General features: G+C 38.0%; 1 protein-coding gene across 6 annotated transcripts in view; it reads left to right on the forward strand.

Annotated features, from left to right (window-relative positions):
• The window catches only part of LOC149798401 (receptor-type tyrosine-protein phosphatase alpha-like), a 611,129-nt gene that overhangs the window by 451,768 nt on the left and 140,227 nt on the right, over nucleotides 1–19,134 (forward strand). For 2 of the 6 annotated variants that reach the window (XM_089963603.1, XM_089963602.1), the window contains exons 16-25: nucleotides 422–564; nucleotides 1,166–1,301; nucleotides 1,663–1,812; nucleotides 2,316–2,472; nucleotides 3,344–3,417; nucleotides 3,719–3,856; nucleotides 5,298–5,417; nucleotides 5,842–5,996; nucleotides 6,420–6,555; nucleotides 12,620–16,068. The exons of 1 other annotated variant lie outside the window; for it this stretch is intronic. In XM_089963603.1, the coding sequence (XP_089819729.1) occupies nucleotides 422–564; nucleotides 1,166–1,301; nucleotides 1,663–1,812; nucleotides 2,316–2,472; nucleotides 3,344–3,417; nucleotides 3,719–3,856; nucleotides 5,298–5,417; nucleotides 5,842–5,996; nucleotides 6,420–6,555; nucleotides 12,620–12,691 (1,281 nt within the window). In that variant the 3' untranslated portion in view covers nucleotides 12,692–16,068. Of the gene's footprint in view, nucleotides 1–421; nucleotides 565–1,165; nucleotides 1,302–1,662; nucleotides 1,813–2,315; nucleotides 2,473–3,343; nucleotides 3,418–3,718; nucleotides 3,857–5,297; nucleotides 5,418–5,841; nucleotides 5,997–6,419; nucleotides 6,556–12,619; nucleotides 16,069–19,134 lie in introns of those variants that run through there. 3 more of the 6 variants (XM_089963597.1, XM_089963599.1, XM_089963600.1) reach the window with 3 other exon arrangements.

Below are 19,134 nucleotides of genomic sequence, written 5' to 3' on the forward strand. Positions count from 1 at the left end.
TTTATAAGATACAGTGTTTCAAATATATAGTCTGATCCATTTTTCCTAGAAATGTTTTAACGTTTGGCTATGAAAGATACAAGAGTTTGTTCATTTCATGTTCCCAATATCTTGATATTGACTGAAATATGGTAGGTAGGTCCTGTGTTATATTTATGCACTAGGTTAATTGTTGGTCCTAAAACGAGAATAAAAAGTAAACACAAATACAATAGAAAACAAATTCGGATAAGCGAGTATAAAAGAAAAACTGAAGATAAAAATGCAAAAAGACATACAACAAATTTGGTTGGTGCTGCGAGTTTCGAACACGGAACATTTTGTATGGCAAGCGGGACACAGACAGAAAAAAAGATAGATATGATTGTTCAGATATTGGATGTGTGTGATTTTGCGATGTAGCTAATTTAATAATTTTCAGGGCAACCTGTCAAAACGCTTGACTCAATTCCACTACACAGCGTGGCCAGACAAAGGTGTACCGAAGGCTGCTTCTTCTATTGTACAGTTCTGGAGAAGTGTTAACAGAGTACCTACAACAAGACCAATCGTTGTCCACTGCAGGTTCAATACCTTATTATGTACTTGTATGCGTGTGTGTTTGCTTGTTTCTTGGAGGATTTTACGGCCAACAGTTTTCCTTAACAATAGTGTCTCAATTGTTGAGCCCAAAACTGAATCAATTTTAGAATTATTCTGGTCACTGAATCAACCTGGTACTTCGAAAAATAGAGTTTGTTTAAAGTGTATATAAAATATTTGGCTTATGGTTTGTTCCTAATTATTTTCGGCATTAATTCTTAATAATTTTGGTGTTAATTTATACCCCATTCTTCCTTAATATGATGATGTCATATTTGTGCATTTTCATACATATGTTTCAGTCTCATAACGTACGTCTTGATTAATTACCCTGTCAGAATATTTCCTACCTTTTTAAAATGTACATTGGTTGTTAGGAATAATTTGTTTGAAGTCATGTGGAAACGATTTCCTCATGTACCAGCTTATTGTCTCGTTCTCGTCTGTCTTGCAAACATTTTTATATCAATTCAGACGCTCAGTTACTGCGATAAAAGATGACAGAATAGCTCACTGAAGCAGAAACAGCGTTCGTACGTTAATTTTATCATGACCAATGTAGCTTAGTTCATTTTTCATTTAGTGCAGGAATCGGTCGGACTGGAACATATATAGCACTGGACTACCTGGCAAACCAAGCGAAGGTGGAAGGACTTGTGAATGTGTTGGCATGTGTATCGAACCTGCGACGTCAAAGAGTGAATTTAGTGCAAACAAAGGTCATAATACCAATATTTGTATCCATACTCTTAAGGCAACATAAAATTCTGATCATAAAGAATAATACGTATCTCTATGAAAGGTATAAATAAACGTGAGACACGTTTGTCAGCCATGTAAATTATACATATTTGTTCACTTAGTTTAAAGACCACATAGAAAGCATTTTGGGAAATGGGATAAACAGTTCCTAACAAACGCCACTTGCGATTTTTAATCAAGCAGGTTTACAGATTTCTAATTTCCATTTGGGAGTAGGGATGTCATGAAATATGCTTTTGTTAAAACTATGTGTCGATTTGATTGTTACATACATTAAACTGGCAAGTGTATTTCGTGTAATATTTTTTGTGATTGTAGGAACAGTATATTTTCCTTCATGAGACACTAGTGGAAGCCTTAATGTTGTCAGGAACGGCGACGTCGTCGGATAACTTTCCGAGAGTGTACAATGAGTTAATGGAAGTTAATAGTGAAAGTGGAAAGATCAAACTAGAGCTTGAATATGAGGTTGAGTACTTCACTTTTATCCACGCATTATTTATTTTCAATGTATTTGACTTATTTTTATTATGTCCATTTGTTCATGAATATTTAATATCCCACCTACTACTAAGTATGTCCATTTGTTCATGAACATTTACTATCCCACTTACTACCAAAATCAGATAAGGGAAGTGTTCATATTTGATACAGTTATGTCCTTTTAATGACGCTTTTCTGCTTCATTCTAATGACTGATAATGAAAGTTGTTATTGAACAAATTGTGCTTAACATGTTTATTTAAAGATCACCTGTTAACATCAATAATCTATCTTTCATAATTTGTTTATCGGCCACTTACTCAAATGCATTCTGAAAACAACCATATTTCAAGAAGCCATTTTTCATCAGATGCCCCTGACAAACCACAGGCTTCACTTTATACAACTAGTAAGTTTTAAAACCACACGAAGGACCACTACATTAAAGTTTGTATATCATTTAGTTGATCATACTAACATTTTTCCAGAGGTTGCAAAATGAAGTTTTCAGCCACGAGAATGTGTACGCTACCATTAAAATGGAGGATAATGATGGAGAAGGATGCGATTCGAAACAAGATGAGTTCAGTGCCGCTAAAAAGTCTGAAAACATAGCTAAAAACAGACATAAAAATATATTGCCAGGTAAATATTATATATCACCTAAATTAGATGATATTATCTAAAATTACTATAACATTTGTGGCATACCCCAAATGACAATGTAATCCGATATGTGGCAATGTGGTTAGAGCGTCCGCCACGAATGCGGGAGATTGCGAGTTCGAACCCTGCCGCGTCATACCAAAAACCTGCAAAAACGGTACTAACAGCCACCTCGCTAGGTGCTCAGCATTATGGGGGTATTATTAAGACTGGTCGGCCTGGTGTCAGGATAATGTGACTGGGTGGGACATGATGCTATATGTCTGCTGCATAATGTCCCATTGCAAGACATCACTATAAACTGCCGAACTGAAGACATCGTGCGATATAACTGAAATAATGTTAAAGCTACGTTTAAAACCCGAATCACACATTCACACACACACACACACACACACACACATGTCAGTGTTAATGTAACCTGGAATTAAAATAAGAAAACTCTTAGACTGCTTTTCTAGGTTACATAAAGAAAACGAGTAAATGACACCTAAAGAAAACTTTAAGGTATATTTATAACATACCTCACCCACAATTGTAACTCTCGAGTGAAAATATAATTCAAATGATTCGAACGCATAAAGGCATACAAACATTGTCGTATGACATAGTGAATGTAGACAATTAGAAAAGAATATACCAGAAACGAAAACTATATTGCATAATATCGATGATGGTAAAGCTATTCATGACTGAGTTTGGTTCTTCTTAACATTAATTTACAAATTACTTTCTAAATCTTTTATAAAGGTCCATCATGTAGCAAGCATCAGAGAATTGGAATTAAATTAGGACTCTTCTATATTTTATATATGACGACAATCTAACAAACGTTTAACATTTTTTGCAGCTGACAGACACAGGGTGTATCTCAGTACACTAGTTTCGAGCAGAAATGACTACATCAATGCTGTTATAGTACCAGTGAGTATATGTTTGTGTCTTGTGCACAACACATTTACCAACCTCTGATATAAAAACGTTATGTCAAACTCTCAGTATTCAACAGTTTGTATTCATTCATTTAGAATTATTAGTTTGCTATATCTCAAAGTAACTAGTTAACATTAAAGGTATTTAATTTTACTTTAAGATATTTTTCTTCTACTCGGATGTAATGAAAATTACGCATATAATGCATTTTAAAACGCTAAATCATAAACTAGTGTGGCACAGTGTCAGAATGGTCTCTGTTTTACTTAGTAAGCATCTATCAACATTTCAGAGTCACCGACAGAAAATGGGATTTATTTTGACGCAGATGCCTCTAACAGACACCGTCATCGACTTCTGGAGAATGATCAATGATCTCGAAATCAGAACAATCATCATGCTTAACTCGGAGAGCTCGAAAACACGTGACGTATGTTGACCTAATTACCTAATCGACTCGCCAAATAAGCACAAAGACAAATGCTTTAGAAAATTAGTAAAGAAACAAGACCTTATGCATTTGTTTTGTTGATAGCAACTCATTATTTGGGATTTCAATGTGCCGAATCGGCTGTACTTTTAAGTAAATGGTCGATTTGTTACACTATCAAAATGGGTTTAATTTACAGAAACGGTTCTAATATTGATATTTCAAGAAAAGTGCGTGATTATAGGGACTTGAACCTCAATGGCATTATACATACATATATATTCGCATGTTTCCAGGTTTGCAGCCAATTAAACATTTTAGCAAAGTCGTCAGCTCCTTTGCTCGATTATCTACGAGTTATCTTATCGCGACTTACTTTCGGCAAACAACAAAAGCATCTCGCTACTTTTATGCATCCTGAAACAGGCAAAAATGTTTACACGAAACTAACTTCAGTTACAAAGATCTCAATAGTATGCCCATCCCCCATACTTTGATAAATCACTTCCGTAGAATGTGATCAAGACAGGACGTTGCCCATCCTACGCACTCAATAGTGTTCAAAGAAAACGATACAGTATTTAAGAACTTCTAAGAGGCTCTGGATATTATCTAAAAGAAACAATAAATTAATAAAGTCATAAAATGCTAGTGTCTTGAAAAGCTTCATGTAGAAATGATTATAAATAACAAGGTCCTACGTCAATACATTTTAAATTATTTAGTTTCTTTGATATATTTTTTTAATAATTTTCTCATATTCATCACTTTTTAATTTATACTAACATATGTGGAACACGTTCTACGTGAATAAATCCCATTGCAATATAACATATCACGCTTGGTACTTTATATTTCGAACTCCGTAAAGGCAATCTTCCTAGGAAAGCTGAACCGGCGAAATGGTCATCCATGATATGTCTTAAAACCTTTAAAAATTCTGAAACCCTCCAAGTTATATTATTTTTAATCTTTATAAATTATTCAGCAAATAGTTAAATCAGTTATGTCACTTCTAAAGTCCATAGACCATTACGTTGTGTTATCGTGCTAACCAGTTCGTTAAGCTCCACTTCCCTTTTCAGTCTTCTTTGTGCGTTGTGGGGACGGGAGTGGGTGACATTTTATAGTTTCATTTTGTCTGTGGATGACAATGTACAGATTATTCAATACATTTTCTAAGCACCGTTATAGTTCTCAGTATTTGACCCAGTTTAACTCTTTATGGTGGTAGAACGTATCCTAAAATCGCAGTGCATGGCTTTGACTTTAATTTCATATCACCCAATATCACGCTGTGAATAACTATTAATCATCGCAATCTTTCTGAACCTCAGTCGTTTGTTTCTAATGTGCTTTTCGCTTTCTCGTTTGACATATTATTTTACTGTTGAGGATTCGTGTGTAGTGAATTCAGATTGAGGCAATACAATTTTTACAGATTGGAATCTACTGGCCTAAAGACAGTGAAGTGCGGTTTGGAATGTTCTCAATAAGACTTGCAAAGCAAGAAAGACACAAAAATTTTCTGGAACGTACATTATCCTTCTCATTTATTGGGGTAAGTTTAAGTTAATAATCTGTAATTTTAAAAATTCAGATGATTGTTCAGCTGATATGTCAATGTTTATGTGCAACCATTCCTCTCACCATCTCTGTGTCTCCCTGTATTTCTCATACCGATTCTCTTTCTCTCTCTCTCTCTCTCTCTCTCTCTCTCTCTCTCTCTCTCTCTCTATATATATATATATATATATATATATATATATATGTAGCTGTGAACTGCCTCTTTTAAGTGTCTTGCGATTTGTATCAATGACGTCGCTTTTGACATCATTATTTTGCAATTTCTTACTAGATTATATTGTTAACCTAGTCTTCTATGACTAAAATCCTGATAAAGCTGGGACATCCTAACGCGCAATGAGTACTGAAAAGTGTCGAAAATTTAAAACCAAACTAAAATGTTTATTTATATTTTTGAGGATGAGGCTACAAGATCCATAAAACAGTTTCAATTTACGAAGTGGACTGAAACAGCAGATATACCCGAAAACACTGAATCATTTCTGCAACTTGTTGATGCTGTTGACAAATGGCAAAAAGAAAGGGAAGCAAAACCTCTCGTTGTCCACTGCATGTATGTTCTCGGTGTATCCTTCTCGAAGATTTTATAAATATAAGTATCTCATCCATTTAGAAATTATCAAAATGGGTAATCTCTCTGTATCTCTATCTATCTAATTTCAATTATTGAATATCCGATGCAGGGTAATGTCTCACTTTATCATTATTTCTAGTACATAAATACGTTTCTTTTTACTACGTTGTCTGATCATATCCTAAATGCTCTTAAAGGTTTATAAAATTGTCGACATCATGTACTTTTGTTTGCTGGATGTTAAATTATGATATATTCATTAGTTCCAATATTGTAATTTTGTTATTAATTAATTCATTAACAATAGACAACACTGACATTTGAAACAAACATACGAGTTAATAATGCAGTAATTGAAAATAGGAGCTTGAGGTTTCATTGAATGTCATGTTCTCGCTCAAGCAATGGTGCTGAGAGGAGCGGATTGTACTGTGTTATTTCCACGGTGATTGACAGACTGAACGTGGAACGAGACGTGGCGATTACCCAGACGATTAAACGAATACGAGCAATTCGTCAGCAGATCATACCAAATTATGTAAGTGTCTATATTTGCATATCTGTATCTATATATATATGTGGCTCTATCTACTTTGTACTATAGTATAGGTAATCTTACTATTTGATTGTACTGTTCAAGCAATGTAGGACGGTTTAAAGCGACTAATAACAGTACATTACTGTATATTCTTAATGAAACAAAGGATTTTCTCGTATATATCGGGTTAGATTAGAACAAAATACATTTTTTCATGAAAATGAATAATTTCGCTTTCACGAATTGACATTTGAATCATAAAAGCATATAAAACGGTCTGCTTGCAAAGAGAAAACAGATATTCGGTCCATTGCAATTACGTTGGTAAGGTGTATGTATGTATGTATGTATGTATGTATGTATGTATGTATGTATGTATGTATGTATGCATGCATATATGTATGTATATATCATGTGGAGTGTACAGGAGTGTATTGGACGGGTAGCACCTCTTGTGGGGGTACAGTCTTGCCTCCTTTGGGGTACTTTGCCCTTCCTCACTTTAGTCCAAGTCAACGCGCAAGTCATTTGGTCATCCTTCAGCACAAAGTCCTGCGGGGAAGGACGAGCGACAAACCGGCAGGTGTGGGTACACTGGCAGCCCTAGCCGCAAATCTTCACACAAACTACTCAGGCCATATGGTAGTTCATCACTAACACGGGGCAGCAGTGGAGTCCAGCAGCCCCATGAGCTACTGAGCAATCTTTTTTTAGGATTCACACCGCTCTCATCCATGTAGTAAGGGGGTAAGGGGCTAGAAAAGTAAAACCTGCATGTTCTATCCTTCCCTAACCAGCTAACGGCGGCTGGAGGGGACCCTACATCAGAGGTGGAAACACTACAAAGAAAAAGATGAAAATCATCCCTTTCTATAAAAATTATGCTGACAGCCCTCGGATGAGAATTGCCCTTATGGGCAGAGAGCTAGTCAGATATAACATCTATATAAGACTACACCGTCGTTTGGTGCGGAAGAGGAAGTGAGGAGCAACGTGAGGCTGGAGTAGTCTTGGCAGTGAAGCCTGATTTTGTTAACAAGCTAGCTGATCTTCCAAAGGGTGTGAATGTCATGCTAATGGCCATGAAACTCCCACTATCGAATGGAAGAAAGCATGTTACAATCATCAGTGCCTACGCACTAACCATTGGTCAATCCAGATGAAACAAGGGGCACGTTTTATGAACTCCACTCTATCATAACCTCTGTTCTCAAATCTGACAAGCTCATCATCCCTAGTTTTCTTATATCGGCTCTGACAGCATATACTGGGAATGGGTCATTGGAAGGTATAATGTCAGCCGCTGCAACAGTAATGGTCTTCTATTGCTTCTGACATGCGAAGAGCATGAACAGCTCATCACCAACACAATTTTCTGCATCCCTACCCCCAACAAAAATACATGGATGCAGCCCTAATTTAAGTACAGTCATCTCATTGACTACGGGTTAGTCAGGAAGAGGGATATGCGGGATGTGACTAAGTACACGTGCAGAATGTTGGACTGACCATCGCCCTGTAGTCTCCAAGCCAAACATCCGTATCCAACCTAAAAGACGCCCGCAAGGCAAGAATATTCCAAAACGTCTGAACATCGCCAGGCTGAAGAACTCGAACTCCAAATCGACCTTTGTCAGCACTGTGAAAAACCATTTGCATTCCACCACTCTGGACATCCAGAATGTGAATGCAGCCTGCGTGACCCTTAGAGAACTGCTATACAACACCACAACAGAGATCTTAGGGCAATCCACCAGAAAGCACAACGGCTGACTTGATGAGAAATGCGAAAACATCATGCAGCTGATGGATGAAAAGCATCATCTCTATAAAGCTTACACAAATTATCCTAAGTCCACTTCAAAGAAAGATACCTTCATTAACATCCGTACGACTGTTCAACAGGAACTCCGGAAGATGCAGGATTTCAGGCTGAGTAACACAGTTGATGAGATCCAAAACCATGCTGTCAAGCATGATATGCAGAGGTTTTCATGATGCGCTGAATGAAGTAAATGGCCCATCATCATCAGGATCATCCCCTCACCTCAGTGCTGTTGGGAACACACTGATCACATACAAAGAGAAGATCCTCGAAAGGTGGGCTGAGCACTTCAACTGCGTCCTGAGACGCTCAACATTCATCAATAATGAAGCCAGTAATCGGCTTCTTAACGTACCAGTCAATGTGCCAGTCAAGGGATCACTGAATGGCCCACGAATCATGTTAGAGACCCAGAAAGTAATACTTCTGCTCTTAAGTGGCATGACTCCTGACTCAGACTCAATCGCAGCAGAGATATACAAGGAAAGCGGCGCAGCTCTGACTGAAAAGCTGCATCATTGTTTCATCTCATAAAGAATAAAGAGACGATCCCACGGGAATTCAAGGATGATACTATTATACATCTGCATCAGCGCATAGGAAATCTTAAGGCTTGTGACAACTACCGAGGTATCTCTTTGCTCTCTATCGCAGGCAAGATACTCGCCAAGATTCTCCTCAACCATCTCACATCACACCTTGACTATTAACTCCTACCAGAAAGTCAATGTGGATTCCGAAAGGAGCGTGGAACCATGGACATGGTTTTCGCTGCTAGGCAGTTGCAAGAGGAAAGCCGAGAGCAGAATACTTACAATTTCTCGATCTTTGTAGACCTGACCAAGGCCTTCGACACTGTTAGCAAAGAGCACCTGCAGAAGATCATGGCCAAGTACGGGTGCCAAAGTGAATGTATCACCATGGTGCACAAATTCCACGATGGTATGCAAACTAGAGTGCGGAACAATGGTAAGACATCAGATCCCTTTCCTGTCTCAAACGGAGTACAGCATGATTGTGTACAGGCGCCAACACTTTTCATTATATTGTTCTCAGCCATGCTCACTAATGCCTTCAGAGATGGTGACGTAGGAATCAGCATCAAATACCGAACTAATGGCAAACTGTTCGGCTCCAAGCAAAAACTAAGGTCACAAAAAACTTCATCAGAGACTTTGTATTTGCTGATGACTTCCCCATCAACGCTGGTTCTGAAGCTGAGAAGTAAAAAAACGTCGACAAGTCCTATAATGCTTGCACAAATTTCGGCCGTGCGATCAACACATAGAAGACTGAATAAATGTATCACCCAGTCCCTGAAAAACCGTATGTTGAGCCAAAACTCACAGTCAACGACAACAAACTGGGCGAAGCGAATAAGTTGATCATTCTTGGCAGCACTCTGTCCCATAATGTATTAATAGATGACGCAGTTAATGCCAGGATTGCAAACGCCAACTCAGCATTCGGCTTACTGCACACCAAGATCTGGAAGAGAAGAGGCATTAGTCTTCAGACAAAGTTGAAGGTGTACAGATCGACATTACTCCCTGTGTTATTATACGCCTGCGAAATCTGGAATGTGTATCAGCGTCATGCACCACTTCGACACTACATGCTTCAAAATACCCCAAAATATAAAGTGGCAAGCCAGGATCCCGGATACCGAGGTCCTTGCCCAAGCACGCCTTATTAGTATTTATAACATCATGATTAATTCATAATTGCGATGGGCAGGTCTTGTAGGTTGCATGCCAGACCAGTGGCTTCTCAAAAAATACTTTTATGGCGAGTTTGAACAAGAAAAACGCAGCAAAGGAGGACAGAGAAAACGTTACAAGGACACCCTGATGACGTCATTGAAGTACATTGGCATTAACTATGACGCATGGAATTAGATTGCCAAGGACAGGGTCGCAAGGCGCTACTCCATCACTAAAGGTGCTTCAGCTTGCGAGGCTAACAGGACAGCCAAGGCAGAACAACGGAGAAAGGCCATGAAAAATAAGGCCTACACAGAGCCTTTCTAAACAACCCCTCATCACACTCCAAGAGGGCAGCCTTCACCATGTGCAGGACAGTTCAGGTGAAGCTTTGCAAGATCCAGCACTCCTGGACAGACACTAAAGCAGACCATATTCAGGTCCATGCAGACAGAAATTACTCAAAGTGCTTCTACGATGCCATGAAAGCTGCCCACCGCCTTAGTCCTCTGCGTACTATATTCTTCTCAGTGCATATGGGAAAACACTGCTTACTCCAGGAGCGATGGGCCAAACATTTCAGTGATATAATCAACCGTCTATCATCCATCAACGACGATGCAATGGAACGCTTGCTTCAAGTGGAACCTAATGCTGAGCTGAACACTCCACCCAGTATGCAAGCGGTTAAGAAGCCATATAGTCAGTTGTCCTGTGGAGACGTCCCAGGATCAAATGTAATACATGCCGAGGCGTGCAATGTTTGGTACGTATACTGCTGAAAACGCTCATAGACCGCTTACAAGCAATATGGAATGAAGGAATGGTCCCATATAACATTTAAAGACGTTTACAGAATTCACCTCTACAGGGCTACTGTCAGTGCTAAGAAAACCACAAAGAAATACCTTGTCAATTCCTGAGAAAACACTTTCTCGCGTTCTGCTCAATTGCCTCCTTCACACTTGAGCAAGGTCTACTACCCGAAAGATAATGTGGTTTCCTCACAGGCCGCGGGACAGTCAACGTGTTTTTTGCTGCACAACTATTGCAGAATTAATTAATGAAGCAACACAGAAACATAAATGACAAAGGTGTTCGATACGGTCACCAGATATAGACTTTTGAAGATAATTGAAAAATTAGGCTGTACTTAGAAGTTCATCACAGTCGTTCGCCAGTTCCACGACGTCATGATGGCCTGCATAAAGGACGATGGCGAACACTCCGATGCGTTCTGGCACCCACCGTTTCAGCATAATGTTCACTGCCATGCTCACAGATGCGTTTAAAACAGTGATGAGGGCATCCATGTCAGATACCGGTCTGACGGAAAGTTGTGCGACACCAGGGTGCTACTGGAATTCACATGTGTGGAGAAAACAGTCATTACGGACTTCCTCTTTGCTGACGAATGCGCCTTCAATGCCTGCTCATAATAAAACATGCAGACCAGCATGAACAGGTTCGCTCAGACATACGACATCTAGGAACTCACGATAAGCACCAAAAAGACAGAAGTCATGTATGAACCTGCAACTGGGAAGCCATATTGTTAACCACCCAGCATCACAGTATGAAACTCCAGGTTGTCGACAGGTTCACGTATCTGGTCAGCAGCAGAGTGGTCAAAGCCAGCTCAGCCTTCTGGAGACTACATTTACATGTTTGCGTTTGGGACTGCAATGGAGTCAGTCTTACCACCAAGCCCAAAGTGTACGGTGCTACAGCAATCATCACCCTCCTGTATGACAATGAGACATGAACTGTATATACCAGTCATTTTCAATAACGTTATCGATTTCACATGAGCTGTCTCCGAAAGAGTTTGCAAATAAGGTGACACGACAAAATTCCTGACACCGAGGTTTTCACAAGGGCCTGCATCCGATTCTGTCTTCACGCTACTGCAAATGGTCCAAGTTAGGTGGGCAGGACACATCGTCCGTATGCACGATGAACGTCTTCCAAAATAGGTGCTCATTGGCGAACTCAGCGATTGAAAGCGAGATGTTGGGAGACAAAACAAATGATCCAAAGACTGACTGAAGGTGTCCTTGAAACACCTACACATCAACAGTGTCTCATGAGAGACATTTGCACAATATCGTATGCATGTATGTATGTGTGTGTGTGTATGTATGTATGTATGTATGTATGTATGTATGTATGTATGTATGTATGTATGTATGTATGTATGTATGTATGTATAAATGTATGTACGTACGTACGTACGCACGCACGCACGCACGCAGGCACGTACGTACGTATGTATGTATGTATGTATGTATGTATGTATGTATGTATGTATGCATGTATGTATGAAGGTAGGTAGGTATACGCGTAGATAATACTGGTATGAAATGCACACAAGGCATTATCTATCTTGTTTCGATTGATTATAACTAAATGTGTGCATTATAATGATCATCTGTCAACAATAATATATAATAATGCATGCCGAATTGCGTAATTTCTCTTTTCTTCTATGATGTATTTACTACTAAGATTGTTTGTTTTTTTGTTTTGCTTTTAGGAACAATTCCAGTTTTGCCACGAATGCATATTACAGTACATTAAGAAGTTTGAAACATACTCCAACTTCTAAAAAGACATTTATCTCCCTGTCCAACTTTCTCGTTCTTATTGTCCATAAAAATTAATATCTTCATTGCATTATAACTGTTGCTGAAGGATAAAGTGTATACAACGTATATCTTAATTTGTGCAAACTGTATTTTTGCCTATAAACATAACCCGCTAATCAAGTTATATCTTCAATACTGCAAATTTTCAGATTTCCTTTCCGAACATTTGTGCTTGGAATATACATACTTTAATTTTTCAATCTTATTTTATTTTTTTATTTAAATTCTTCTAAGAAGGCGTTAGAAATCAATATTGATTATTTCCTGTTTTACTAGTCTTATACATTTTAAATTTGTCGAAAAGAATGAGGTTTCCAAAACAAAATTGTTGTAGGTTTTCACCAAGGGTCATGTAGAAATACATCGTTCCTCTACTTTATTCCGTTGTTTCAGCTTTCTTCTTTTAGTATATCATGCATAGTTTAATATATAAGTTGTTTCTGTTTTTCTCATTAGCTCTGCATTAGCCATATCCATCGAACTGGTAAACAGAGATACATGTGGTCGTCAGTCTAATGACGATACGTGCCTTCGTGTCTCATTCCCTCGTGAATTTTGTTCCCCGTCCGAACCTTATGAGACTTTATGTTTAGAAGACATATGCAAGGTTCAACTTGCAGTGTTTTCAACAAAATCTAACAGTCATGATACCTGTTTAACAAAGGTATCAGAAAATCACTTCCTTCCATGATGCCATCAAACATGGACCACGTTACTAAGAATAAAACATTCAAATTCTCAAATAGTACTCAACAGAAATTTACCACATTTGACTGAGAGCAACCCAGTATGAAGACACGTGCATTTCCAAATGAAATATTAGTGAAAATGGGAATAGTCAGCAACAAGTTATTTTGCTTTCAAGCTTAACCAACTCAATCAGACTAAATGTGACAAAAAGAGTACGGATTTTAAAGCCTTTCAGATTTATATAAAATAATGAATGCTAGAGATCATATGTAGCCTGCGTTACTGAGTATAAAAGAGGATATTTGTAAACAACTATGTATCAAAGACTGCTTGAATGAATTCGACGGAAATCACCTTGGCATTGACGTCTTCCAATAGTACGCAAATGATCTTGGTGTACCATATATATGGAAGAAGAAAACCAAAAACAAAAACCTTAAAAGAACTGGTTTTATGACGTATTCAATCAAACCACTAGAAAACATTTCTACAGAAATATTCCACTAATCCAGATTAATTAGTCAACTTCTCAGCTTTGGATGTTACGCAGATGTCATCCAGTTGAACGCTATCTTGTTATGCTGTATCTATTTCCAGTCTGAAATTGTCTCCCTTTTTATTTCTCTCCCGCTTTAAATTTAGTTCAGTTGTACGTTTACTTATTTGGACGTATCGTGTTATATTTGAAAGAAGAAAAATAAATGAAATTTGTAGATTATGGATTGCATTTATATAAAAATAAATGGGCAACTTTATTTTATATTCACACAACGTATTTCATGATATTATTCGATAGTCTTATCATGTAAGAGCAAACAAATCACATGAAATAGTGTCATTAAAATACAAACTGATCAATTTAAGCATTGACACAATATTATATTGCACAATTTATAATTCCCATTTCGAACAACTTAGTACGTGTATCATTTATCAAGTTGGCATTGGTGCACAAAACCATATCTTAAACGTTGCTGTTTATAAAAAAATTAATTTAGCATGCACACTAAAGATCTACGTTTCACTCAAAACCGGACATAAGGTCAAAATTGATATTATTAATGATAAATAATTATTAATTTCACTTGTTTACAATCTCTAGAAAGGTAATTCCAGTTATTGTACACCCAGGAGTCACAGTGATCAAACCACATAATGCGAATGCAAATTATCTGTACTTGTATAGTCACCAAATCACTTGGAGAAGATTATTTGTAAATTGACAATCCTATAAAACTTCGATCCATTATAATCCGTTTTCATTCATATATGAAATGTTCCAGTGTATAAAATCACTTTGCCATGGTTTTAATGCACACTAAATCTATTTAAATTTGAAATCTTAGCTGTCTAGTCAACTTTTGTATGCAAATGATGTAACCATATCGCTGTGTAATGTGTACATGAGTATGATATGTACATATAATGCAGCATTCAATAGTTAGTGTTTCTTAAATCTGATGGCAAATATTAAATAACGATAAAATTTAGACTTGAAATGCTCGTGTGTATTCCATCAGTGAATATTAGGAACACATTGTGCAACACCGAGTCACGATGCCAGTATCGCGATTATACTGATATAAAGACTTGATATGGATGCATATTTCATCACTGTACCGTATGAATATAGGTTGAAAATCCCAAACGAATAACAACTCTTAAAATAAATAAAACTGATAAGTTATATTTGCTACTCATCCTCACGAAACGGCAGTGGCAATTTTTCTCCAACTTATATTTCACTTTAGCTATGAATCAAGTTCAGATGTATGTATCGCACTACAGTCGACATTATTACATACTGCTTTCTTGTGAAAAAACGAATAATACATTTATAATTAAACCTACATACCATGTGTCTTATGATATAATGAATTGTTCATCATTTTTGTCACAGTGTCTATAGGAATCAAACATTATGTTGCATGACCGGTAATGGTAAAATCAATTTATCTACCTCAAAACAGGTTGGCCAGATATATAAAGTACTGACTGTACAGTTCAGAACATGTCCCTTTGAAGTACAATATTTATTATTTTTAAATTAAGATCGATATCCATATTAACAATGCCAATTTCTACCCAATATATAGCCAGGAATGTTTTCAGCGAATTTCCTGAACTCTTTATATCATGTACTTTATATCAGGTTGAAGTTTTTTGGGAAACTATTTATTCTACGTCGATTTTTCTAAAAATTAATTCCACATATTTTGCCACGCATATAGAACATGCTGAGTTAGATCGTATTTTAAGTCAGTATATGGAACCTTCCATTTAGTAATGGGTGACTACAGGTCCGCCAAACAAGACTGAGAGACACTGGGATTAATTAATTAAGAATTAGCAACGTTGTGGGTGTAACGACGGGTTATATATAGTTTGTTTTTATATATGCATGCATCTTTATATATTATATTTTGACGATATTTGCTTCATCAAATCAGGAATTCATATTTTCCTTAAGTCTACCCATCATAATTAAAATACAATATTGGAAAGTATGTAATTTACGTATTATACAAAAATTGGCTAAACTGTTTAGGTTTACAAACTGTATGACTTTTTCACGTATCAAACAAATTGAAGAAAAGTTCGTTTGACTTAATGTATTATATTTATTACATAAATACAGCTTGTATTATTTGAGAGACTCTTTTTGTCATTTAGCCCAAGAATTTTAATAGTTATCCTCTTTATGTGTATGGTTGGACAAGTGGATTCATGTTGATTGTTTCACCTCTTTTACCAACTACCAATTGAACTTCCTACTTACTAATCAACCTAGCTAGTATTCTGGCCAAATAATTTTAATAATTACTCTCTTTATGTGTATGGTTGGATAATTGGATTTATGTTTAATTTTGTACTTACCTACTTACCTACCTACGTCCAGGAATATATACATATATATATATATATATATATATATATATATATATATATATATATATATATATATATATATATATATATATATATATATATATATATATATCTTCATCTTGGCATCCGTCCGTCTACGAGAGACGATGGCATAGCTCCAAAGTACGCTTTTGCTTATCCTTCTTTTTAGCTCTCTTTTCAGCTTGCTTTATTCTTCTCTTTTCCTCTGCGTTTTGAACTCCCTGCCTGACAGCTAGACGCCAGCTGGAACGGTTGTTTGCACAGCTCTCCCAGTCGTTGGCATTGATGTTTGCTGTCTTCATATCCTTCTTGCAAACATCTTTGTAGCGCAGATGTGGTCGTCCAGTTGGTCGTGCACCTTCTGCTAACTCCCCATATAACAGGTCCTTGGGAATGCGACCTGGGTCCATTCTCTTGACATGGCCGAGCCAGCGAAGGCGCCTCTCGCTGAGTATGGAGAACATGCTGTTCATGTTGGCGCATTCTAGAACGTCTGTGTTGGGTACTTTGTCCTGCCACTGGATGTGCAGAATGCGCCGCAGACATCTCAGGTGGAAGCTGTTGAGTTTCCTCTCGTGTCTTGCATAGGTGGTCCATGTTTCGCTGCTGTAGAGAAGTGAGCTGAGCACGCACGCTTGGTAGACACGCAGTTTGGTCTTCTCTGTGAGGTTGGGGTTGTTCCAGACCCTCTGGTTAAGTCTGGCCATCACTGCTGCTGCCTTGGCAATCCTGCCGCCCACCTCAGAATCAATGGAGAGTGAGCTGGAGATGTTAGACCCGAGGTATGTGAAGTTCTCGACAACTTCCAAATTGTACCCATCGATGGAGACAGAGGGAGGGGAGTCTGTGTCCTGTGCCATGACATTTGTTTTCTTCAAACTGATGGTCAGTCCAAATTCCTTACATGCATGGGAGAGGCAGCATACCAGCTGCTGAAGTCCATCTTCCGTGTGTGATGTCAAGGCTGCATCGTCGGCAAAGAGCAATTCACGGATGAGTACCTCTGTGACTTTAGTCTTAGCACGGAGACGGGCGATGTTGAACAGCTTGCCGTCAGCCCTGGTATGGATGTACACTCCCTCGCTGCAGTCCTTGAATGCGTACTGGAGAAGCATGGAGAAGAAGATGGCAAAGAGCGTCGGTGCAAGGACACAGCCTTGTTTGACTCCGCTAACGACTGGGAATGCTTCAGATGTTGCGCCATTGAAGCACACTGTGCTGTGCATGTTCTCGTGGAACGACATAATGACAGCAAGCAGACGTGGGGGGCAGCCGATCTTCTGCAGAAGTCTGAAGAGTCCACTCCGACTAACCATGTCAAACGCCTTCGTCAGGTCTATGAAGGCAACGTAGAGGGGCATCCGCTGCTCGCGACACTTCTCCTGCAGCTGACGTAGTGAGAAGATCATGTCTACAGTTGACCTGCCGGCTCGAAATCCACACTGGGATTCTGGGTAGACGCGGGAGGCTAGGATCTGCAAGCGTGCCAAGGCAACACGGGCGAAGGCCTTTCCGACGATGCTGAGGAGGGAGATGCCCCGATAGTTGTTGCAGTCGCTACGGTCTCCTTTGTTTTTGTACAAAGTGACGATGTTGGCATCACGCATGTCCTGTGGGATGTATCCCTGTTCCCAGCAAAGGCAGAGGAGTGTGTGTAGGGGCTGGAGCAGTGCTGGTTTTCCGCTCTTGAGGACTTCAGGCGGAATGCCGTCGCTTCCGGGAGCCCCTTTAAGGGACTCTTGTATTTTCTGTTATTATTGTTATTATTATTATTATTATTATTATATATATATATATATATATATATATATATATATATATATATATATATTCGCATCAGAGCATATGTTTTCGCGCAAAAGTAGGCGTTTCCTATTTACGTATAATATATGGATGCTGCTGTACAATACATTACAAAATGACCAGGCTCACAGGTTAGTCTATGTGTAGTCCTGAAAAAATTTGAAAACTTTAAAGGTTCTAATACCTATTCTTTAAAACTTACCAAATCATCATGGGATCGTTTCACTAAAAATGCCGTTACTTGCAAACAATGTCAGAAGTTACGTCCGCCGTAACTTACGCAAAGTGAGCCTTTCTCAGAAGTGTGCCTAAATCAGATAAATCATCGCATCTTAAGTATCTGCCGCAAGGGATATTCCTATGACTCATTAGCGACTGGAGACAAGAAAGGTGTCTTTAGTGATGTTAACTTCCTGTACGAATTACGACCTCATGGAGGACAATATCACAATCACTAACAACCATAATGTCAGAGGTAAACTCTCGGTCTAGTAAATCGTCGGGGACGAGCGGGTTAGCCCCACTACTGCAATTACAGCTAAAAGTACAGACCAAATACACAAAAGTAGAACGAATTTCATAAAAACTAACAATGGACATAGAAATACAGAAGTTTACTAAAAAAACTGTGTAAAAGTGGGTGAAGTGAGCAATGGATAAATAACAGCAAATGGAAGACAATGTAGTATATATGCAGTATTAAATGTATTTGTTGTTGTTTATATATCAACATCCATGTTATAAGCATCATAGTTATTATTATTGATACCATTGTAAAACATATCATAATAGTTGTGCCTTAACGTCCCCGATTAATATAATCATAACATAATATATTTGTTTTATTTGGAAATTATTTATCTTCAATATTTACTACACAAATCAATGCTAAGTTATTTAGCTCCATGTGAAGATACCCAGGCAAGCTGTATATACCATAGCAGGCATACAATAACATACTAATAGAGACTTCAAAATATAAATGTTCTTACAAAGAAGA

Source organism: Sinohyriopsis cumingii, chromosome 6 (genome assembly GCF_028554795.1).
Source record: "Sinohyriopsis cumingii isolate HCF-2022 chromosome 6, ASM2855479v2, whole genome shotgun sequence".
Classification (NCBI taxonomy): Eukaryota; Metazoa; Mollusca; class Bivalvia; order Unionida; family Unionidae; genus Sinohyriopsis; species Sinohyriopsis cumingii.